At 40.7% G+C, this 24,366-nt stretch overlaps 2 protein-coding genes across 4 annotated transcripts in view; one reads left to right on the plus strand and one right to left on the minus strand.

The window, feature by feature from the left end:
- The window catches only part of LOC138850954 (tyrosine-protein phosphatase Lar-like), a 654,087-nt gene that overhangs the window by 124,489 nt on the left and 505,232 nt on the right, over positions 1–24,366 (plus strand). For all 3 annotated transcript variants that reach the window (XM_070104394.1, XM_070104395.1, XM_070104396.1), the window contains 2 exons: positions 15,835–16,083; positions 16,304–16,591. In XM_070104394.1, coding sequence (XP_069960495.1) covers positions 15,835–16,083; positions 16,304–16,591 — 537 coding nt within the window. The remainder of the gene's footprint in view (positions 1–15,834; positions 16,084–16,303; positions 16,592–24,366) is intronic.
- LOC138855367 (uncharacterized) lies at positions 20,178–21,305 on the minus strand. The gene is made up of 3 exons (XM_070104421.1): positions 21,181–21,305; positions 20,780–20,925; positions 20,178–20,685 (listed from the first exon to the last, which is right to left on the minus strand). Exons 1-3 carry the CDS (start codon positions 21,209–21,211, stop codon positions 20,275–20,277), a joined length of 588 nt encoding a protein of 195 aa, XP_069960522.1. The 5' UTR covers positions 21,212–21,305; the 3' UTR covers positions 20,178–20,274.

The following is a 24,366-nucleotide window of genomic DNA, read 5'->3' on the forward strand; positions in this document are numbered from 1 at the left end:
AGAGAGGGGTGGGTTGATTGCATCTTCTTGGACTGCAAGAAGGCCTTTGACACAGTTCCTCACAAGAGATTAGTGCAGAAGCTAGAGCATCAGGCGCATATAACAGGAAGGGCACTGCAATGGATAAGAGAATACCTGACAGGGAGGCAACAACGAGTCATGGTACGTAATGATGTATCACAGTGGGCACCTGTGACGAGCGGGGTCCCACAGGGGTCGGTCCTAGGACCAGTGCTATTTTTGGTATATGTGAACGACATGACGGAAGGGTTAGACTCAGAAGTGTCCCTGTTTGCAGATGATGTGAAGTTAATGAGGAGAATTAAATCTGATGAGGACCAGGCAGGACTTCAAAGAGACCTGGACAGACTGGACACCTGGTCCAGCAAATGGCTTCTCGAATTTAATCCTGCCAAATGCAAAGTCATGAAGATAGGGGAAGGGCACAGAAGACCACAGACAGAGTATAGGCTATGTGGCCAAAGACTGCAAACCTCACTCAAGGAGAAAGATCTTGGGGTGAGTATAACATCGAGCATGTCTCCGGAAGCACACATCAATCAGATAACTGCTGCAGCATATGGGCGCCTAGCAAACCTGAGAACAGCATTCCGATACCTTAGTAAGGAATCATTCAAGACACTGTACACCGTGTATGTCAGGCCCATACTGGAGTATGCAGCACCTGTTTGGAACCCGCACTTGATAAAGCACGTCAAGAAACTAGAGAAAGTACAAAGGTTTGCAACAAGGTTAGTTCCAGAGCTAAGGGGAATGTCCTATGAAGAAAGACTAAGGGAAATCGGCCTGACGACACTGGAGGACAGGAGGGTCAGGGGAGACATGATAACGACATATAAAATACTGCGTGGAATAGACAAGGTGGACAAGGACAGGATGTTCCAGGGAGGGGACACAGAAACAAGAGGCCACAATTGGAAGTTGAAGACACAAATGAGTCAGAGAGATAGTAGGAAGTATTTCTTCAGTCATAGAGTTGTAAGGCAGTGGAATAGCCTAGAAAATGACGTAGTGGAGGCAGGAACCATACACAGTTTTAAGACGAGGTTTGATAAAGCTCATGGAGCGGGGAGAGAGAGGGCCCAGTAGCAACCGGTGAAGAGGCGGGGCCAGGAGCTAAGATTCGACCCCTGCAACCACAAATAGGTGAGTACAAATAGGTGTGTACACACACACACACACACACACAGTCATAGAGTTGTCAGCAAGTGGAATAGCCTAGCAAGCGAAGTAGTGGAGGCAGGAACCATACATAGTTTTAAGAAGAGGTATGACAAAGCTCAGGAAGCAGAGAGAGAGAGGATCCAGTAGCGATCAGTGAAGAGGCGGGGCCAGGAGCTGAGTCTCGACCCCTGCAACCACAATTAGGTGAGCAATTAGGTGAGCACCTTTCAACATTTCCAAACAACACTAAAACATTTCCAAGACAACATTTTGAATACTCACAAATAAGATTTATCATCTCTAATTTATCTACACTTACTTATTTCATTAAATTACAACTCATCCCCCGAAACTCCTCCCTCATTCTCCAGATTTTTACAGCAGTATCACAAAAACTAACTCAGACACTTTACACAAATAACCCGCACATAAAAGAGAGAAGCTTACGACGACGTTTCGGTCCGACTTGGACCATTGACAAAGTCACACTTTGTCAATGTGACTTTGTCAATGGTCCAAGTCGGACCGAAACGTCGTCGTAAGCTTCTCTCTTTTATGTGCGGGTTATTTGTGTATCGTTCCAGTCACGGTATTGTGCCTTTTTGTTACTTTCAGACACTTTACTTTGAACAACACCAAAAACACCGTCATTTGCCTTTGAATACTCCAAAAACATCATTCGAACACCCCCAAATCACCACTGAATACTCCCAGAACACCTTCATAAATACTCTTGCAAATCATTTGAACACATTCAAAAATACCTTTGAACATTTCCAAACAACACTGAAACACTTCCAAAATATCATTTTGAGTACTCCCAAATACACCACTGAATATTACTAAAACACCACTGAATACAGTCAAAACACCACCAAAATCACCATAAACTAAGATCAACATAACAGACTAACACTCATTTTCACACAAATCCCCTCAAATCACTATAACCAAGACGATTACCAATTTCTATGAGTACACTCTCCTCCAACTAAGATATAACATGAACGCAAAAAAAAACATGAACACAAACCAAACACACACGAACACTTACAACAGAATCAACTCTTTGTTCGATATCTCTAGTTCGACAACAACACCCACATCCCACAATTTTTTTCTCGTTTTAACTAATTTCTTCAGAAAAAGTCACAACAACAACCTACAACTTACAAACACTTTTTCGGCATCACTAGTTCGACAACAATACCCACAACCCTCATCACTTACGCATTTATTCACAATTTTTCCACTTCTTTTTATTGAATCTTAAAATGTAATGCACATTCCTCCCTACATTACTAAAATTCTAATAAAATCCTCTCCATACCCATCTCCTTGTATCCACATAAAATAATATTATACTCACAACAAGTAATCTCACTACCCAACTACTGCGATATGTTTCTACACACTCCATTCTTTTCCAATATATCATAACTTTTCACTTCTATAATTTCTTTTAAACTATTCACACATTACCTTTATTTTCAGTAAAATCCCCCCCATATTTCATTAAATTTCTAATACAACCCTCCCCATACCCCTCTCCATCTCACCCACATTTCTTCACATCCACTCGCCCATCTCCCAACACACCTCTTCTGAACACACAAAAAATCACATTTCACATACACAAATGCATCTCATCATCCATCTCAAATCCACTAAAATCACTTTAACCACGATATTCACAAAACTCTATGAACACCTAACGCAAACACACACACACACACACACACACAGTAACAAGGGGACACAGTTGGAAGCTGAAGACACAGATGAATCACAGGGATGTTAGGAAGTATTTCTTCAGCCACAGAGTAGTCAGTAAGTGGAATAGTTTGGGAAGCGATGTAGTGGAGGCAGGATCCATACATAGCTTTAAGCAGAGGTATGATAAAGCTCACGGCTCAGGGAGAGTGACCTAGTAGCGATCAGTGAAGAGGTGGGGCCAGGAGCTCGGACTCGACCCCCGCAACCTCAACTAGGTGAGTACAACTAGGTGAGTACACACCTTCAAAACACTCTCATACATTCATCATTTGAGACCACCTTTTCTCAGTATCTCTTAAGAAATATTCTCTCATCCACAACCTTTATCATCTCACTACAGAACAACCCCAAGATTACTTCGAACACTCTCATAAATCATTTGAATACTCACATAAACACCTTTGAACATTTCCAAACAACACTGAAGCACTTCCAAAATATCATTTTGAATACTCCCAAATAAGATTTATCATCTCTGATTTATCTACACTTACATATTTCATTAAATTACAACTCATCCACCATACTACTCCCTCAGTCTCCAGACTTTACAACATTATCACAAAAACTAACTCATACACTTATGACATGAGACATTACCAACACTAACACACCCACACACACCACATTTTACTTTGTACAACACCAAAAACATCATCAATTACCTTTGATTACTCCAAAAACATCATTGAACACATTCAAAAACATCTACAAACTCCTTTGAATACTCCCAAAACACCACTGAATACTTCCAAAACAGCATCGAATACTGCCCAAACAACACTAAAAATCCCCAGAAACTAAGATCAACACCACCGACTAACTCTCATTTTATAGAAATCCCCTCAAATCACTATAACCAAGTCGATCCCACTCACCTCAGACTATTATATAACATGAACACAAAAAAAACTCATATAACATTTGAATATTCACAAAAAACACCTTCGAACATTTCCAAACAACACCGAAACACTTACAACAGGATCACCACCAACTGAAAACATGACATGTACACACACACACAAAAAAAAAAAAAAAAAAAAAAAAACTAAGGCATTCATCAACTATCATCAATGACCACTCATTTTTATAAACATTCACACAAAAAATCACAATCACCAACTCCATGCAATATCTAATACACTCCTCTCACTACCACCAACACATACCAACACAGACAGGGATACCTCCCATGTCATCACACTCCATCCTGTGTTTACTTGGCGATCAGCTACGTCACACCCCAATTTTACTTCATTTAACTTAACGAGAGGAAGTTACTTGTTTCACCACAATCAAGATGTTTACCAAATTCTATAACCCCACACTAAGATCACACATTTTTTGTACACATTCTCTTAAAAACATCATCATAACGAAGATCACTAAAACTATCTATATTTTTACTAAGATCACATAACATTTTGTCTTCTCTAACTCACACACCAATTTTCATTCGCACTTACACATTTCATTAACCGAAATTACATCTCATCTACCAAACTCCTCCCTCATTCTCCAGACTTTACAACATTACCACAAAAAAAAACTAACTCATACACATATGACTTGAGACATTACCACAACTAACACTCTGACTAACTTTGAACCAACTCTGAACATCACCAAAACACCACTGAACATCTTCAAAAAATACTCTGCACATCATTTGAACACCTTCAAAAACACAATCAAACACCTCCGAATACTCCCAAAACACTGCTGATTACTACCAAATCACCAGTGAATACTTCCAAACCACAGACACCCACAACTTATACATTTCAATCACAAATTTAAGACATGAGACATACACACCAAATCTAAGACATTCACCTCCAACTAAGACATACACATCATAACTAAGACATTCACCAAAGCCTATACTTGACTTATTGCTTATGTCTTACATTTGTAAGACATAAGCACAAAAAAAATTACTATATCATGAGACATTACCACTATATTACATATCACATTTGTCACCCTCATCATCCCTAAAACATCCTTCCTTATTCATCCGTATATCCGTATATTTTATCCCGAAAACCCATCATGACACTAGGAGCCAGAGTGTAGTAGGTGGTGTTGGAGTGGTGATGGTTGTTCTGGCTCCAATGTCATGATGGGTCGTCGGGATAAAATATCTCTAGGTGATATACGGATGAATAAGGAAGGATGTTTTAGGGATGATGAGGGTGAGAAATGTGATATGTAATATAGTGGTAATGTCTCATGATATGGTAAATTTTTTTGTGCTTATGTCTTACATTTATTGTCAATAAGTCAAGTATAGGTTTTGGTGTATGTCTTAGTTATGATGTGTATGTCTTAGTTGGAGGTGAATGTCTTAGATTTGGTGTGTATGTCTCATGTCTTAAATTTGTGATTGAAATGTATAAGTTGTGGGTGTCTGTGTATTATTTTTTTTTTTGGTGATGGTGATATGTTATAGTGCTCATGTTATGTTATAGATGTTGGTGGAAGTGTCGTGGTATTTTTGTGTATGTCTTATTTTTGCGCGAATGTTTAAAAAATAAGTGTTTTCAGTGATCATAGTAGTTTTGAGATGCATGATCTTAGATTTTTGGTGATCTTGGTGATGAGTGTTGATAGAAGATGGTAACCATGATATGGAATTGGTGATCGTGATTTTTGTGTGAATGATTATAAAAATGGGTGTTTTCTGTGATCTTGGTGGTGGGTTAATAATATCTGGTAATCGTCTTGGTTATAGTGTTCTTAGATAATGTAGGTGCAACAGGTTGAAACAAGGTGGGTTAGGTGTGATGTTACTGACCGCCAAGTAAACACAGATGGGGTGTGACGTCACTGGAGGTGACCTCGCCGGTCCTGTGAGGTGTGACATAGTGTGTTGGTGGTAGTGAGGTGAGTGCACTTAGACATTGTCAAATTTGACTTTCTGTGTGAATGTTTATAAAAAATGAGTGTTCTCTGTGATTACTGATTTTTGAGGTAAGTGAACATGGGTGTTTGTTGTTGGTGGTTGTCTTAGATTTATGTGTGTACAAGATATGTTTTCAGTTGATGGTGATCATGTACTAAGTTTTTGTGTATTAGGTTAGTGATCAAGTTTTTTTTTTTGCGTCCATGGGAGTGAGTTCTTGGTTATAGTGATTTGAGGGAATTTCTATAAAATGGGTGTTAGCTGGTGATGCTAGACTTAGTTTCTGGTGATTTTGACAGTGTTTTGGAAGTATTCATTGGTGATTTGGGAGTGATCAGCAGTGTTTTGGGAGTATTCGGAGGTGTTTGATTGTGTTTTTGAAGGTGTTCAAATGATGTGCAGAGTATTTTTTGAAGATGTTCAGTGGTGTTTTGGTGATGTTCAGAGTTGGTTCAGAGTTAGTGAGTGTGTTAGTTGTGGTAATGTCTCATGTCATATGTGTATGAGTTAGTTTTTTTTTTTTTTTGTGTGTGTGTTAATGTTGTAAAGTCTGGAGAATGAGGGAGGAGTTTGGTGGATGAGATGTAATTTCGGTTAATGAAATGTGTAAGTGAGAATGAGAATGTAAATTGGTGTGTGAGTTAGAGAAGACAAAATGTTATGTGATCTTAGTAAAAGTATAGATAGTTTTAGTGATCTTCGTTATGATGATGTTTTTAAGAGAATGTGTACAAAAAATGTGTGATCTTAGTGTGGGGTTATAGAATTTGGTAAACATCTTGATTGTGGTGATCTTAGATATTGGAGATATAGCAGGTTGAAACAAGTAACTTCCTCTCGTTAAGTTAAATGAAGTAAAAGTGGGGTGTGACGTCGCTGATCGCCAAGTAAACACAGGATGGAGTGTGATGACATGGGAGGTATCCCTATCTGTATTGGTATGTGTTGGTGGTAGTGAGAGGAGTGTATTAGATATTGTATGGAGTTGGTGATTGTGATTTTTTGTGTGAATGTTTATGAAAATGAAGGGTCATTGATGGATGTCTTATTTTTTTTTTTTTTTTTTTTTTTTTTTTGTGTGTGTGTGTACATGTTATGTTTTCAGTTTGTGGTGATCCTGTTGAAAGTGTTTCAGTGTTGTTTGGAAATGTTCAAAGGTGTTTTTTGTGAATATTCAAATGTTATATTAGTTTTTTTTGTGTTAATGTTATATAATAGTCTGAGGTGAGTGGGATCGACTTGGTTATAGTGATTTGAGGGGATTTCTATAAAATGGGAGTTAGTCGGTGGTGTTGATCTTAGTTTCTGGGGATTTTTAGTGTTGTTTGGGCAGTATTCGATGCTGTTTTGGTAGTATTCAGAGGTGTTTTGGGAGTATTCAAAGGAGTTTGTAGATGTTTTTGAATGTGTTCAAATGATGTTTTTGGAGTAATCAAAGGTAAGTGATGATGTTTTTGGTGTTGTACAAAGTAAATTGTGGTGTGTGTGGGTGTGTTAGTGTTGGTAATGTCTCATGTCATAAGTGTATGAGTTAGTTTTTGTGATAATGTTGTAAAGTCTGGAGACTGAGGGAGTAGTATGGTGGATGAGTTGTAATTAAATGAAATATGTAAGTGTAGATAAATTAGAGATGATAAATCTTATTTGGGAGTATTCAAAATGATATTTTGGAGGTGCTTCAGTGTTGTTTGGAAATGTTCAAAGGTGTTTATGTGAGTATTCAAATGATTTATGAGAGTGTTCGAAGTAATCTTGGGGTTGTTCTGAAGTGAGATGATAAAGGTTGTGGATGAGAGAATATTTCTTAAGAGATATTGAGAAAAGGTGGTCTCAAATGATGAATGTATGAGAGTGTTTTGAAGGTGTGTGTGTGTGTGTGTGTGTGTGTGTGTGTGTGTGTGTGTGTGTGTGTGTGTGTGTGTGTGTGTGTGTGTGTGTGTGTGTGTGTACGTGTGTGTGTGTGTGTGTGTGTGTGTGTGTATGTATACTCACCTAATTCACCCACCTAATTGTGGTTGCACAGGTCGAGACTCTGTGTGTGTGTGTGTGTGTGTGTGTGTGTGTGTGTGTGTGTGTGTGTGTGTGTGTGTGTGTGTGTGTGTGTGTGTGTGTGTGTGTGTGTGTATGTGTGTGTGTGTGTGTGTGTGTGTGTGTGTGTGTGTGTGTTTGTGTGTGTGTGTTAGAGGTTCATAGAGTTTTGTGAATATCTTGGTTAAAGTGATTTTAGCGGATTTGAGATGGGTGATGAGATGCATTTGTGGATGTGAAATGTGATTTTTGTGTGTGTTCTGAAGAGGTGTGTTGGGAGATGGGTGAGTGGAAGTGAAGAAATGTGGGTGAGATGGAGAGGGGTATGGGGAGGGTTGTATTAAAAATTTAATGAAATATGGAGGGATTTTACTGAAAATAAAGGTAATGTGTGAATAGTTTAAAAGAAATTATAGAAGTGAAAACTTATGATATATTGGAAAAGAATGGAGTGTGTAGAAACATATCGCAGTAGTTGGGTAGTGAGATTACTTGTTGTGAGTATCATATTATTTTATGTGGATACAAGAAGATGGGTATGGAGAGGATTTTATTAGAATTTTAGCAATGTAGGGAGGAATGTGCATTACATTTTAAGATTCAATAAAAAGAAGTGGAAAACTTGTGAATAAATGCGTAAGTGATGAGGGTTGTGGGTATTGTTGTCGAACTAGTAATGCCGAAAAAGTGGTTGTAAGTTGTGGGTTTTTGTTGTGACTTTTTCTGATGAAATTAGTTAAAACGAGAAAAAAATTGTGGGGTGTGGGTGTTGTTGTCGAACTAGAGATATCGAAAAAAGAGTTGATTCTGTTGTAAGTGTTCGTGTGTGTTTGGTTTGTGTTCATGTTTTTTTTGCGTTCATGTTATATCTTAGTTGGAGGAGAGTGTACTCATAGAAATTGGTAATCGTCTTGGTTATAGTGATTTGAGGGGATTTGTGTGAAAATGAGTGTTAGTCTGTTATGTTGATCTTAGTTTATGGTGATTTTGGTGGTGTTTTGACTGTATTCAGTGGTGTTTTAGTAGTATTCAGTGGTGTATTTGGGAGTACTCAAAATGATATTTCGGAAGTGTTTCAGTGTTGTTTGGAAATGTTCAAAGTAATTTTTGAAGGTGTTCAAATGATGTGCAAGAGTATTTAGGAAGGTATTCTGGGAGTAGTCAGTGGTGATTTGGGGGTGTTCGAATGATGTTTTTGGAGTATTCAAAGGCAAATGATGGTGTTTTTGGTGTTGTTCAAAGTAAAGTGTCTGAGTTAGCTTTTGTGATACTGTTGTAAAAATCTGGAGAATGAGGGAGGAGTTTTAGGGGATAAGTTGTAATTTAATGAAATAAGTAAGTGTAGATAAATTAGAGATGATAAATCTTATTTGGGAGTATTCAAAATGTTGTCTTGGAAATGTTTTAGTGTTGTTTGGAAATGTTCAAAGGTGTTTATGTGAGTATTCAAATGATTTATGAGAGTGTTTGAAGTAATATTGGGGTTGTTCTGTAGTGAGATGATAAAGGTTTTCGATGAGAGAATATTTCTTAAGAGATATTGAGAAAAGTGTGTGTGTGTGTGTGTGTGTGTGTGTGTGTGTGTGTGTACTCACCTATTTACTCACCTATTTGTGGTTGCAGAGGTCGAGTCCTAGCTCCTGGCCCCGCCTCTTCACCGGTTGCTACTAGGCCCTCTCTCTCCCCGCTCCATGAGCTTTATCAAACCTCGTCTTAAAACTGTGTATGGTTCCTGCCTCCACTACGTCATTTTCTAGGCTATTCCACTGCCTTACAACTCTATGACTGAAGAAATACTTCCTACTATATCTCTGACTCATTTGTGTCTTCAACTTCCAATTGTGGCCTCTTGTTTCTGTGTCCCCTCCCTGGAACATCCTGTCTTTGTCCATTTTGTCTATTCCACGCAGTATTTTATGTCGTTATCATGTCTCCCCTGACCCTCCTGTCCTCCAGTGTCGTCAGGCCGATTTCCCTTAATCTTTCTTCATAGGACATTCCCCTTAGCTCTGGAACTAACCTTGTCGCAAACCTTTGTACTTTCTCTAGTTTCTTGACGTGCTTTATCAAGTGCGGGTTCCAAACAGGTGCTGCATACTCCAGTATGGGCCTGACATACACGGTGTACAGTGTCTTGAATGATTCCTTACTAAGGTATCGGAATGCTGTTCTCAGGTTTGCCAGGCGCCCATATGCTGCAGCAGTTATCTGATTGATGTGTGCTTCCGGAGACACGCTCGGTGTTATACTCACCCCAAGATCTTTCTCCTTGAGTGAGGTTTGCAGTCTTTGGCCACCTAGCCTATACTCTGTCTGTGGTCTTCTGTGCCCTTCCCCTATCTTCATGACTTTGCATTTGGCAGGATTAAATTCGAGAAGCCATTTGCTGGACCAGGTGTCCAGTCTGTCCAGGTCTCTTTGAAGTCCTGCCTGGTCCTCATCAGATTTAATTCTCCTCATTAACTTCACATCATCTGCAAACAGGGACACTTCTGAGTCTAACCCTTCCGTCATGTGGTTCACATATACCAAAAATAGCACTGGTCCTAGGATCGACCCCTGTGGGACCCCGCTCGTCACAGGTGCCTACTGTGATACATCATTACGTGCCATGACTCGTTGTTGCCTCCCTGTCAGGTATTCTCTGATCCATTGCAGTGCCCTTCCTGTTATATGCGCCTGATGCTCTAGCTTCTGCGCTAATCTCTTGTGAGGAACTGTGTCAAAGGCCTTCTTGCAGTCCAAGAAGATGCAATCAACCCACCCCTCTCTCTCGTGTCTTACTTCTGTTATTTTATCATAAAACTCCAGAAGGTTTGTGACACAGGATTTGCCTTCCGTGAATCCGTGCTGGTTGGCATTTATACTCTTGTTCGGTTCCAGATGCTCCACCACTCTCCTGATAATCTTCTCCATAATTTTGCATACTATACACGTCAATGACACAGGTCTATAGTTTAGTGCCTCTTTTCTGTCTCCTTTTTTAAAAATGAGAACTACATTTGCCGTCTTCCATACCTCAGGTAGTTGCCCAGTTTCCAGGGATGTGTTGAAGATTGTGTGTGAGTGTGTGTGTGTGTATGTGTGTGTGTGTGTGTGTGTGTGTGTGTGTGTGTGTGTGTGTGTGTGTGTGTGTGTGTGTGTGTGTGTGTGTGTGTGTGTGTGTGTGTGTGTGTGTGTGTGTGTTTGCGTGTGTGTGTGTGTGTATGTGTGTGTATGTGTGTGTGTGTGTGTGTGTGTGTGTGTGTGCTAGGTGGTCATTGAATTTTGTGAATATCTTGGTTACAGTGATTTTAGTGGATTTGAGATGGGTGAAGATGCATTTGTGGGTGTGAAATGTGATTTTTGTTTGTGTTCTGAAGAGGTGTCTTGGGAGATTGGTGAGTGGATGTGAAGAAATGTGGGTGAGATGGAGAGGGGTATGGGAAGATTTGTATTAAAAATTTAAAGAAATATGAGGGGATTTTACTGAAAATAAAGGTAATGTGTGAATATTATAAAAGAAATTATAGAAGTGAAAAGTTATGATACACTGGAAAAGATTGGAGTGTGTAGAAACATCTCGCAGTAGTTGGGTAGTGAGATTACTTGTTGTGAGTATAATATTAATTTATGTGGATACAAGGAGATGGGTATGGAGAGGATTTTATTAGAATTTTAGTTATGTAGGGAGGAATGTGTATTACATTTCAAGATTCAATAAAAAGAAGGGGAAAAATTTGTACTGAATAAATTGTGAATAAATTGGTAAGTGATGAGGGTTGTGGGTATTGTTGTCGAACTAGAGATATCGAAAAAGATGTTATAAGTGGGTTGTTGTTGTTGTTGGTGATGTGGGTGTTGTCGAACTAGAGATACCGAAAAGATGTTGTAAGTGGGTTGTTGTTGTGTCTTTTTCTGATGAAATTAGTTAAAACAAGAAAAAATTGTGGGTTGTGGGTGTTGTGGGATGTGGGTGTTGTGGGTTGTGGGCGTTGTTGTCGAACTAGTGATAACGAAAAAGAAGTGATTCTGTTATAAGTGTTCGCGTGTGTTCGGATTGTGTTCATGTTTTTTGTACTCATGTTATATCTTAGTTGGAAGTGAGTGTACTCATAGAAATTGGTAATCGTCTTGGTTATAGTGATCTGAGATGATTTGTGTGAAAATGGGTGTTAGTCTGTGATGTTGATCTTAGTTTATGGTGATTTTGGTGGTGTTTGGGCAATATTCGGTGCTGTTTTGGTAGTATTCAGTGGTGTATTTGGGAAGTACTCAAATGGTGTTTGAGACTATTCAAAGGTGTTTTTGAAGGTGTTCAAATGATGTGCAAGAGTATTTATGAAGGTGTCCAAAGTAAAGTGAGGTGTGTGTGTGTGTGTGTGTGTGTGTGTGTGTGTGTGTGTGTGTGTGTGTGTGTGTGTGTGTGTGTGTGTGTGTGTGTGTGTGTGTGTGCATATTAACTTCGTAATATGTAAAATTGTAACTAGTGAATTTATCGAAAAGTTGTTATAAGTTGTAAGTGTTGTGGTGACTTTTTCTGATGAAATAGTTAAAACGAGAAAAATGTCTAGACTTGTGTTGTATTTTGTAAAGAAATTGTGGATTGTTGTGGGTATTAACGAAAAGAATGTGAAATTTTTTGGGTTATCCTGGGTTAAGAGTGAAAAATGTGTAGGGGGAAGTCGACAAGATTCAGCCTGTGTGTGTGTGAGGTCATCACGTGACGTCACTGTCATAGGGGGAAGTCGACAAGATTCAGCCTGTATGTGTGAGGTCATTACGTGACATCACTGACCGCCGAGTAAACACAGGTGAGGTGACGTCACACATGTTTAGACCTGTAGTAAGAGAAAGTACCATGCCCCATAGGAGGAGTTCATTTGAATGCTTACCCCCTGAGGGGGGAATCCAAAAAAAACTTGATCCAAGGAGATGGAGTCTGTATTATCGAGAAAAACTTGATCCAAGGAGATCATAAGAATTTCGAAACCCCATAGGGGGGAATCCAAAAACTTGGTCCAAGGAGATGGAGGAGAAATACTTGGGATGCAAGTGGGAGTCCATTTTGAAATGCTTACCTCCAGAGGGGGTAATCCAAAAAAAAAAACTTGATCCGAGGAAGTGGAGTCTTTGTATTAACGAGAAAAACTTGATCCGAGGAATTGGAGTCTTTGTATTATCGAGAAAACCTTGATCCAAGGAGATCATAAGAAAATGAAATTCAAAAAAAAATCGAAAAAATTTGGGATGGGGGTGAAAGTGGGAGTCCATTTTGAATGCTTACCCCCAGAGGGATGGGGGGAATCCAAAAAACATGATCCGAGGAAGTGGAGTCTTTGTATTATCGAGAAAACCTTGATCCGAGGAGATCATAAGAAATTCGAACCCTCAAAGTGGGGAATCCAAGGAAGTGGAGGAGAAATATATGGTTTAGAGGGTGAGGTGGTTGAGGGTGAGGTCAAGGTCGTGGGTCAGCGTGGACGGGCTGGCGCTCGGAAGGAGTCCGCTCAGAGGTAGGAGCCACTCTGTAGAAGGCCTTTCGGGAGGAGCCACTGGGTGGGGGTCATGGGTGGGGTCATGGTTGGGGTTGTAGGTTGGGGTCGTGGGTGTGGGTCGAGAGTGAGGTGGTCGAGGGTGGGGTTGTGGCTGGGGGTCATGGGTGGGGGTCGTGGGTGGGGGTCATTTGTGGGGGTTGTGGGTGGGGGTCATTTGTGGGGGTCGTGGGTGTGGGTCGTGGGTGGGAGACGTGGATGGGGGTCATGGGTGGGGGTCGTGGCTGGGGTCATGGGTGGGGTCCTGGGTGGGGTCATGGGTGGGGGTCGTGGGTGGGGGTCATGGGTGGGTATCGTGGGTGGGGGTCGTGGGTGGGGGTCGTGGGTGGGGGTCGAGGGTGAGGTGGTCGAGGGTGGGGTCGTGGGTGGGGGTCGTGGTTGGGGGTCATGGGTGGGGGTCATGGGTGGGGGTCACGGGTGGATAGGGTTGTGTGTGTGGTCATTGGTGGGGTCATGGGTGGGGTCATGGGTGAGGGTCGTGGGAGTCTGCTCAGGAAAGTGAGCCACTCAGGAAAAGGAGCCACTCTGTAGAAGACCTTTTCATGAGGAGCCATACTGTAGAAATCAGCACTACTTTTGTGAATATTATTCCACTTAATTAAGTAATAAAGGAGAAATAATGCTAAATAAGTGAATAAGTTACTTCCGAGATACTGACCTGGAGCGCCGGCCGGCCCGTGGTCTCGAAAAAAAAAATTCCTCGAAAATCGCGTTTGTTTGTTAGGGTGGTTTTCTTAGTAAACTGATGTTCTAGTACAGTTATCCTCTTCAAAACTCCGTTTTCTATCACTGAAGACCAAAGAATACGACGTGGAGAAGAGTAACTCAAAAAAACCATACCCCCGGCCGGGATTGAACCCGCGGTCATAGAGTCTCAAAACTCCAGCCCGTCGCGTTAGCCACTAGACCAGCTAGCCACAATAAGATTCATCCAACTAGGTATATTTCTACACCATAGGAAAGTTAGCACAGGCACCTCTTGAGCTAGAGTTCGTCACGGCCACGCTAGCTGGAGATTCGTCTGTAAAAACTTGCATTTGTGGTCACAGAGGTGCCTGTGCTAACTTTCCTATGGTGTAGAAATATACCTAGTTGGATGAATCTTATTGTGGCTAGCTGGTCTAGTGGCTAACGCGACGGGCTGGAGTTTTGAGACTCTATGACCGCGGGTTCAATCCCGGCCGGGGGTATGGTTTATTTGCAATCGTGTCATTACGATTTCTTAAGTCATGTTGACGGCAGTGAAGGGACTTGAGCTAGAGTTCGTCACGGCCACGCTAGCTGGAGATTCGTCTGTAAAAACTTGCATTTGTGGTCACAGAGGTGCCTGTGCTAACTTTCCTATGGTGTAGAAATATACCTAGTTGGATGAATCTTATTTTGGCTAGCTGGTCTAGTGGCTAACGCGACGGGCTGGAGTTTTGAGACTCTATGACCGCGGGTTCAATCCCGGCCGGGGGTATGGTTTATTTGCAATCGTGTCATTACGATTTCTTAAGTCAGAAGAGTAACTCATTTATATCGAAACATTGCTGGTGGACTCTCGCCATATTATGGCCTATTTTATTCAGTCTAGAGTATATAATATGTTTGTATGTTATTTATAGTGTTTATTATATCATATTAGAACAATTCTGATAGATAAATAAGCCGTAGAGTTGATATAAGCGAAATAATGGAGCGGGAATACTGCCGGTGTTCCCAGATGCTTCCTGATTGGCTAGAATTCTAAGTATAAGCTCCGCCTACTGTTTTATGATTAGCTAGAAGTCTAAGTATAAGCTCCGCCTACTGTTTTATGATTGGCTAGAAGTCTAGGTATAAGCTCCGCCTACTCTTATATGATGCTAAATAGTCAATTATTATATTAGAAAGAATAATGCAAGAAAAAGCGATAAAAGAAAGGAAGAAATTCAAAAAAATATATGTGCTGTGAGGAGACGCTACCCACATCGCCGTCACCATACCTGATATAAATGACTATAATTTCTTGTAGAAACGTCGTACAATTGTGTTACCAAAGAGTTAAGCTATTTTTCTATATGAATAACTCAATTTCCATAATTTTTCGATTTTTTTTGAGCGCGAAAAAAATTGTATGACAGCCCCCTAGCAGTAAGTAGTGTAGCAGCTGTTAGTCTACTGTTGTTGGTCACATCCTGCCCAGGTAGTATATCTTAGATTGGGTTTGGCTTTCAAATTATCTGAGGTATGATAACTCTCAGCCTCTAAAATTTATTTATGTGAAAAAATCTTGTTTTATGTAGGATATCACTTCACTTGGTCTTCTCATCGTCAGGTTTGTTCTTTCTCAAAGTGTTGCAATGCATTTTATGTTTGTTTTAACCTAATACAAAACAAAATTTCTTACATCATCTCATACAATATTTCCTCCGTCAGGTCGAGGACCTCCCCAGAACCTGATGGCTGAGGCAGTGAGCTCCACAGCTGTCTATGTGTCCTGGGACCCACCAGATGATCCACCTACCAAGTATACTGTTTTAACTGAAGGTGATCCCCGTGATACAACTAACACATTCTATCAAATTAACGACCTTAGTGCTTGTACATCATATCTTATAACCGTGACATCTGTGTATGACAATGAACAGTTCCAAGCCTTCACCAGTGCAACAACAGACTTAACAGGTAATATGTGCAACAACAGACTTAACAGGTAATATATCAGATAATACTCCCCTTGACGTTTCAGTTTGTTTTATTTTTTGCAACGATATGTGATACACAAAACGCAAGTTTTCTATAAGTATATAAATAATAATTTGTACAGTTTTAAACATCATATAATATTTTAGAGTAATTTTTTTCATACATTTTCAGTCCTATCAGAAATTTAATTTTCCCACAGTACCGCTGCCACCACAGAATTGCGAGTTATCTAAAATAACTAAAACCACGATGGATGTTCAATGGACAGACACAGTCAGGGAGTGTAGAATTACTGACCACTTGATCAGCTGGTCATGGGACGTCCTGTGGAGTGATGAACAAGGATCTAATGAAACCTTCAGCAACAGTAACACAATAAAACTGACAAACTTTAAACCCTACACAAACGTGACAGTTAATGTAGCAGCTGGCTCTAGTGCAGGTTATGGTGCACCAACAACCTGCTGGAATGTTACACTCCAGGATGGTACGTTGCCACTCACTGTTCTTTATACGTACATAATTAATAACTTGCTGGAATGTTACACTCCAGGATGGTAGGTTGCCACTCACTGTTCTTTATACGTACATAATTAATAACTTGCTGGAATGTTACACTCCAGGATGGTACGTTACCACTCACTGTTCTTTATAAGTACATAATTAATAACTTGCTGGAATGTTACACTCCAGGATGGTACGTTACCACTCACTGTTCTTTATAAGTACATAATTAATAACTTGCTGGAATGTTACACTCCAGGATGGTACGTTGCCACTCACTGTTCTTTATACGTACATAATTAATAACATATAAAGTACATATCAATGTAACATTAACTTGTTATTATCATTGTTACAAAATTGACAATAATTAAATAATTGATATTCACGGTTGCAACTACTAGTGCTTGTAGTTTACTGTGCAAGTGCTTGTAGGTAGCACTGATGGAACATGATCTTGTTGTTCACAGTACTGGTGCTTGTGGTTCACTGTGCAAGTGCTTGTAGGTAGCACTGATGGAACATGATCTTGTTCACAGTACTGGTTCTTGTGGTTTACTATGCAAGTGCTTTTAGGGGTCACTGATGGAACAAGATCTTGTTATTCACAGTACTGGTTTACCTGGAGTTTACCCGGAGAGAGTTCCGGGGGTCAACGCCCCCGCGGCCCGGTCTGTGACCAGGCCTCTTGGTGGATCAGAGCCTGATCAACCAGGCTGTTACTGCTGGCTGCATGCAAACCAACGTACGAGCCAGAGCCTGGCTGGTCAAGTACCGACTTTAGGTGCTTGTCCAGTGCCAGCTTGAAGACTGCCAGGGGTCTATTGGTAATCCCCCTTATGTGTGCTGGGAGGCAGTCGAACAGTCTCGGGCCCCTGACACTTATTGTATGGTCTCTTAACGTGCTAGTGACACCCCTGCTTTTCATTGGGGGGATGTTGCATCGTCTGCCAAGTCTTTTGCTTTCGTTGTGAGTGATTTTCGTGTGCAAGTTCGGTACTAGTCCCTCTAGGATTTTCCAGGTGTATATAATCATGTATCTCTCCCGCCTGCGTTCCAGGGAATACATGTTCAGGAACTTCAAGCGCTCCCAGTAATTGAGGTGTTTTGTCTCTGTTATGCACACTGTGAAGGTTCTCTGTACATTTTCTAGGTCAGCAATTTCACCTGCCTTGAAATATGCTGTTAGTGTGCAGCAATATTCCAGCCTAGATAGAACAAGTGACCTGAAGAGTGTCATCATGGGCTTGGCATCTCTAGTTTTGAAGGTTCTCATTATCCATCCTCTCATTTTTCTAGCAGCTGCAATTGATACTATGTTATGGTCCTTGAAGGTGAGATCCTCCGACATGATCACTACCAGGTCTTTGACGTTGGTTTTTCGCTCTATTTTGTGGCCGGAATTTGTTTTGTACTCTGATGAAGTTCAAATTTCCTCGTGTTTACCATATCTGAGTAATTGAAATTTCTCATCGTTGAACTTCATATTATTTTCTGCAGCCCATTGAAAGATTTGGTTGATGTCCGCCTGGAGCCTTGCAGTGTCTGCAATGGAAGACACTGTCATGCAGATTCGGGTGTCATCTGCAAAGGAAGACACGGTGCTGTTGCTGACATTCTTGTCTATGTCAGATATGAGGATGAGAAACAAGATGGGAGCGAGTACTGTGCCTTGTGGAACAGAGCTTTTCACCGTAGCTGCCTTGGACTTTACTCTGTTGACCATTACTCTTTGTGTTTTGTTTGTGAGGAAATTATAGATCCATTTACCAACTCTTCCTGTTATTCCTTTAGCACGCATTTTGTGCGCTATTACGTAATGGTCACACTTGTCGAAGGCTTTTGCAAAGTCTGTATATATTACATCTGCATTCTTTTTGTCTTCTAGTGCATCTAGGACCTTGTCGTAGTGATCCAATAGTTGAGACAGACAGGAGCGACCTGTTCTAAACCCATGTTGTCCTGGGTTGCGTAATTGATGGGTTTCTAGATGGGTGGCGATCTTGCTTCTTAGGACCCTTTCAAAGATTTTTATGATATGGGATGTTAATGCTATCGATCTGTAGTTCTTTGCTATTGCTTTACTGCCCCTATGTGGAGTGGGGCTATGTCTGTTGTTTTTAGTAACTGTGGGACCACCCCCGTGTCCATGCTCCCTCTCCATTGGATGGTAAAGGCTCGTGATAGGGGCTTCTTGCAGTTCTTGATGAACACGGAGTTCCATAAGTCTGGCCCTGGGGCAGAGTGCATGGGCATGTCATTTATCGCCTGTTCGAAGTCATTTGGCGTCAGGATAACATCAGATAGGCTTGTGTTAACCAAATTCTGTGGCTCACTCATAAAAAATTCATTTTGATCTTCGACTCTCAGTCTGGTTAGCGGCTTGCTAAAAACTGAGTCATATTGGGACTTGAGTAGCTCACTCATTTCCTTGCTGTCATCTGTGTAAGTAGTATAAGTTGGTCGATCTAGGAACACTGCCGGATAATGACCATGGAAAATGAGATAATGATGGGGTTTGCATGACAGGGTAATTGTTTAATATGATTAATCATGGCCCAAGGGGATAGAGAGACTTATTCCTATACATTAATAAGTAGGTACATAAAGTAGAACAAAGGATTCCGGTGTGCAGGTGGCAGATTCCGGGATAATGAGTGTGGAAAAGAATGTGATAATGGGTGGTCTGCATAAGCACAGGTGCTGTCAGGGGGTACAAGTTTAATATGTTTAATCATCCCCCAGGGGATAGAGAGATTTATTTCTGTGTAATTACTAAGTATAGGAAGGTAGGTAATGATCACTTCTGACACCCCAAACTCAATCACTCTGATAGATGGGAGAGGCAGTACAAAAAAGGATTCAGGTGTGCAGGTGGGCAGATTCCCAGGATAATGAGTGTGGAAAAAGAATGTGATAATGGGTTGGTCTTCATAAGCTCAGGTGCTGTCAGGGGTACAAGATTTAATATGTTTAAACATCCCCCAAGGGGATAGAGAGAGAGAGAGGCTTATTTCTGTGTAATTACTAATTATAAGAAGGTAGGTAATGATCACTTCTGACTCCCCAAACTCAATCACTCTGATAGATGGGAGAGGGCAGTACAAAGGATTCAGGTGACTGGGTACAAGCTTACCATCTCCGAGGGAGTCCCCCCCCCCCTTTCCCGGGCCTGCGACTCACTGACGCGACTGTTGCTACTTCACAACAACACTGCTGGGTTTAAAGAACGCGGTAATGGATGGGTAGCTGGTCCCCCGAGGGAGTGTTGCTCGCCCGTCCGTACCTCAGCAAAAAAAAAAAAAGGTTCTTCCGGGTACTACGGTAGTGTTTATTCTTGCCAGCTGCTAGATCTTTCCAGGTGGGGGAGGCTTAAAGCAGTGAGAAAGGCCATCTAGGGAAGACCTTTGTGCTGATAGAGCTCTTATAGGAACTTTGACATATACATTTTCCTCTTACCCACTCTCAGATGGGGAGAGGCTTAAGTGGTGCGATATTGTTTATATATATATATATGTTTAGACTAGAGAAGATAGTAATATATAGTTATATGTAAATAAAAATCAGAGTTTGTCAATATTTTTATTAATTCACATACAAAAGGGCAAAAGCTGTGCAAAGTTTTTTAGCGCGAGCAAAGGGGCGAAACTGTGCGAGTTTTACTGGTTAGACTGAATGACTGCGCTCCTCCTGTTCACTTTCTGTAAGATTGATAACCTCCCGCTCGAAAATGATTTCCTTTTCAGGTACATCATCATCTGCCGTCTTTACCCCTTCTGCCGGCTTTACCCCTTCTGCTGGCTTTACTGCGTCTCCAGCATTTACTCTCACGTCGGGGGTTTTCCCTTCCTTCTCCGACTGACCGTCAGGGTGCGCTTCAAGGTCGCCAGTTTGTTCAGCACCTGCTGCGGCAGTGACCTCAACAGAGTCATCAGATTGAGCAGTGAGCGTAGAGAGGTCCACAACGAGGTCATCAGACTGACATGAGGGAAGGCTCTGCGTTTCATCGTTGTCGAGATCTGGTTCTTTCTTCATAGGCTCCTCTATATCAGATGAACTGATCCCATCTTCCACAGGCTGTAAGTCATAAAGAGAACATATTTATCACTTTCAAATAAAGGAGTGGGACTCGTCTCTAATCTACCAAAGGAGGGAACATAGAAAGACATACCCTTTCCTGAGGAAGCCTATGTTTGCGTTTCCTGCTATCATCACAATGACACCGCTTTAGGAGTTTGAAGCCGGTGTGTTCCTTCCCTTCCAATCTACCAGCCGATAAAATCAAAACTTTACAAATTCTGACTGGCCCAGTGAAAACTGTTGAAGAAAAAAAGGAGACTCAACTTTAAAATTATTATAAGTCTCTTGCGCTCGTTTTGTTTCGTTAATATTCAAAGAGAAGTATCCAATCTACCAGCCGATAAAATCAAAAACTTTACAAATTCTGACTGGTGCTGTGAAAACTGTTGAAAAAAGAGACTCAACTTTAAAAATTATTATAAGTCTCTTGCTCTCGTTTGTTTCGTTAATATTCAAAGAGAAGTTTTTAGCAAAATAAAATGTCTCGCTTACCAGAATCGAGAATGCCTGCTTCCTTCGCCATGATGAGAGTAAAAGGCTATGGAGAGGTCAGCCTCTATCTTTTGCGGGAAGACAGCTTCAGCGGGCTCTTATATACAACTCAGAGAGGGCCTTACCAGCCAGGAGGGGTATTTGGGGGATACTCTCGCGAAAGTTATTTATTATTATTTTGTTTTAGTGTCATACTAGACTAATTATAACTCTAGCAATCTTTTAAAAAAATGTTACTGTTAAAGTATAAAACTGGGAGAAGCTAAGCAATCTATGGAATATATGCGGTTCTCAAAATGATTTTTATTCTTGTTAGTGAGATACTTTATAAACATATCTTAAAAATGTTTGACTGTTAATAAAAATAATTGATTAAGAAAAGAGCGCTGACCTCTTTCTTCCTGCCCCGCCCCCCGGATCATCTGCTTGGAGTATTGCCCCGCCCCAACTGTTGGAAAAAATTATTATTAGCTCAAAGACTTATTTCATTATCTGAAAATAGCAGTTTTAAGAAAACATCAATTCAGAGCAATAACCTGGGTATCTCACCTGTCACGCATCTCCTGCGATGAGCTGTGACATTCGCTACACACACTGATAGCCCACAGAAACTACAGGAGAAAGTGTGGTGAGCTGCATCCTGAGGGTATAATCGCCCGCATAGGTGGCATCTGCGAGCTGGGTGACGAGCCATAGCTGTAAATACACACACACACACTCTCATATTCCATAAATTATTTAAATTATAGATAATATTTTAATCTCCCATAGATAGAGAAGTTTTTACCTGCTCTAATCTAAGCTGGTAACTTTCTTGAGTGAGCGGGAAGAGCACCTTTCGCCCTAGACGAAAAGGTGAGCGTATTTATAGCACGCTTTTAGGATAGCGTGCTCATAAGATACTTAATTTTCCCCAAAGTAGAGGTACAGTTTTTCACATCAGTCTCTCTCTATTTTCACGAGAATCTTTTAAACAAAAATCCCCGCAAGTCTATATATTATAAATATAATCTAGAAAAGATTTCTTATTGTCAATAAAGTAAGAGGGATAAAATCTGGGAAGAACTCTTTTCCCGAACGAAAAAATAAGAATTTAGACCGGGCAAGTAGGGAGGATTACGTAAATTGCCATAGTCATGTGAATTTCCCATTTGTATAAAGCCGAGGCGAGGGAAAGTTTAATTAATTTATAGATTTTGTCCATCGCCAAAACTAAATATTCTTAAAAATAATAATAATAATAATAATATATTTTTCCCCCAAATAAAAATAAATAGGCATCTGCCGGCAGAAAGTGGCGGAGCCTGCTTCTCTTTGTCTGTGACCTCCATTCGACCCACCACCACCTGGTGTAGGGAAGGTAGTGAAACTGCGTAATATCCAGACGACCTTCACTGTCGGTCGGGCTTTTTTTCTATGGTCTTCTGGCGGGAGAAGGCCATGCTGCCATTGTTATCTTCATCTCTGGGATAAACTCCCCCCTCCCTCCCCTCTGCTTTGAACTAAAAAGAAATGTTTATATATAAGATGATTCTTCCACAAAAAAGGCTCATTTGAGATGGGAAGATGGACAAGGTCTGTACCTTTACAGAGGAAGAGTTGAATATTTTCAGAGAGCCTGCAAGAATACTTGTTGCTGGTTTTAGCGGGGCAGGCAAGAGCAGTCTAGTGGAGCGTTTATGTAAAAAATATGCCGGTTCTTTCGCGAGAATAATCATTTCCAGTCTGGATGATAAAACTCACCCTTTGAAACAAATCACCTCTCTTAGTGAGAAAATCATTTTAGTGAAAGGTCTCATTAACCCGGCGGATTACCAAAATCCCCTTGAGACAGACAATAGCTCTCTGTATATAATTGATGACCTTTTTAATGAAGCAGTTAAGAGTGATGTTATAGCCAATATTTTTACTAGAGGAAGACACGAGCAAATATCCGTAATTCTCATATCTCAAAATTTATTTCCACAAGGAAAATACGCTCGCACGATCACGCTTAATTGTAGTCAATATATTTTATTAAGACAACGAGATCTGTCTCAGTTGGAATGTCTCGGGCGACAAATTTATGGAAAAAATCTAGCCCCGAAATTTGTTGAGATATATTGTCACGTCACTGCGGATAAATACGGCTATCTTCTGGTTGATTTAACCGCTCCAGAGGAAATTCAATTACGAAGCTTCATTACCGGAGAGGGCAACTGTGAAACTGTATACCGCTGGTAAAAACAAAAATGGCCTTAAATTCACATAAAAAGAAAATTCTAGAAAAAGTATATAGAGACGTCAATAGCCCCGGGGGGCTTTACTGGGAATGTTAACAAACTTTTTAGAGCAGCTAGGGAGAAAAACGCCTCTATTACTTATAAAGACGTAGTAGATTATCTCTCTTCTCAGAGGGCCTATACTTTGCATAAATTGCAGCCTCTGCGATTTCCCAGACGGAAAATCATAGCCGCTGCCCCTCGCATTATACTCACCTGCGACTTGGCGGACATGACTTTATTACATTCCCACAATGGTGGCATTAAATATATTTTGTTATGCATAGATGTCTTTTCAAGGTTAATGAAGGCGGTAGGACTAGTCAGAAAAAACTCAAAAAGCGTCTTGTCAGCCTTACGAAATATTATAGAAAGCCCCACCTTCCGTGGAATTTCGAGATTACACACGGACAGAGGGGCCGAGTTTTATAACCGTCCTCTTCTGAATTACCTAAAAAAAAAAAAATATTAAATTATACAGTACCTTCTCGGACACTAAGGCTGCAATAGCGGAACGAGCTATTCGCACGCTTAAGCATAGAATCTACCGCTATATGACTTTAACAAATTCTTTAAAATATATAGAGGTATTACCAGCCATAGTAGAAACTTACAACTCAACTCCTCACACCTCTCTCAAGAAAGGTCAAACTCCACAACAAGTGCATTCTCTGAGTCTTCCTCGAGACATTCGTCAGCAGTTTGGGCTAATGTATTTAAATGCCCGTCCTCATCAGCCTCGTACTAGTCCACGACTGACTCCTGGAGCGCATGTGCGGATAACTAGCCACCGGGGGATATTTCACAAGAGTTATTGGCCTCAAAACACCGAAGAAATTTTTAAAATCCAATCGGTTGATAATTCGCAAGTAATCCCCACATATTCTCTTATCGACCTGAGCGGGGAAAAAATACTCGGGCAATT

This window comes from Cherax quadricarinatus, chromosome 91 (genome assembly GCF_038502225.1).
Source record: "Cherax quadricarinatus isolate ZL_2023a chromosome 91, ASM3850222v1, whole genome shotgun sequence".
Lineage (NCBI taxonomy): Eukaryota > Metazoa > Arthropoda > Malacostraca > Decapoda > Parastacidae > Cherax > Cherax quadricarinatus.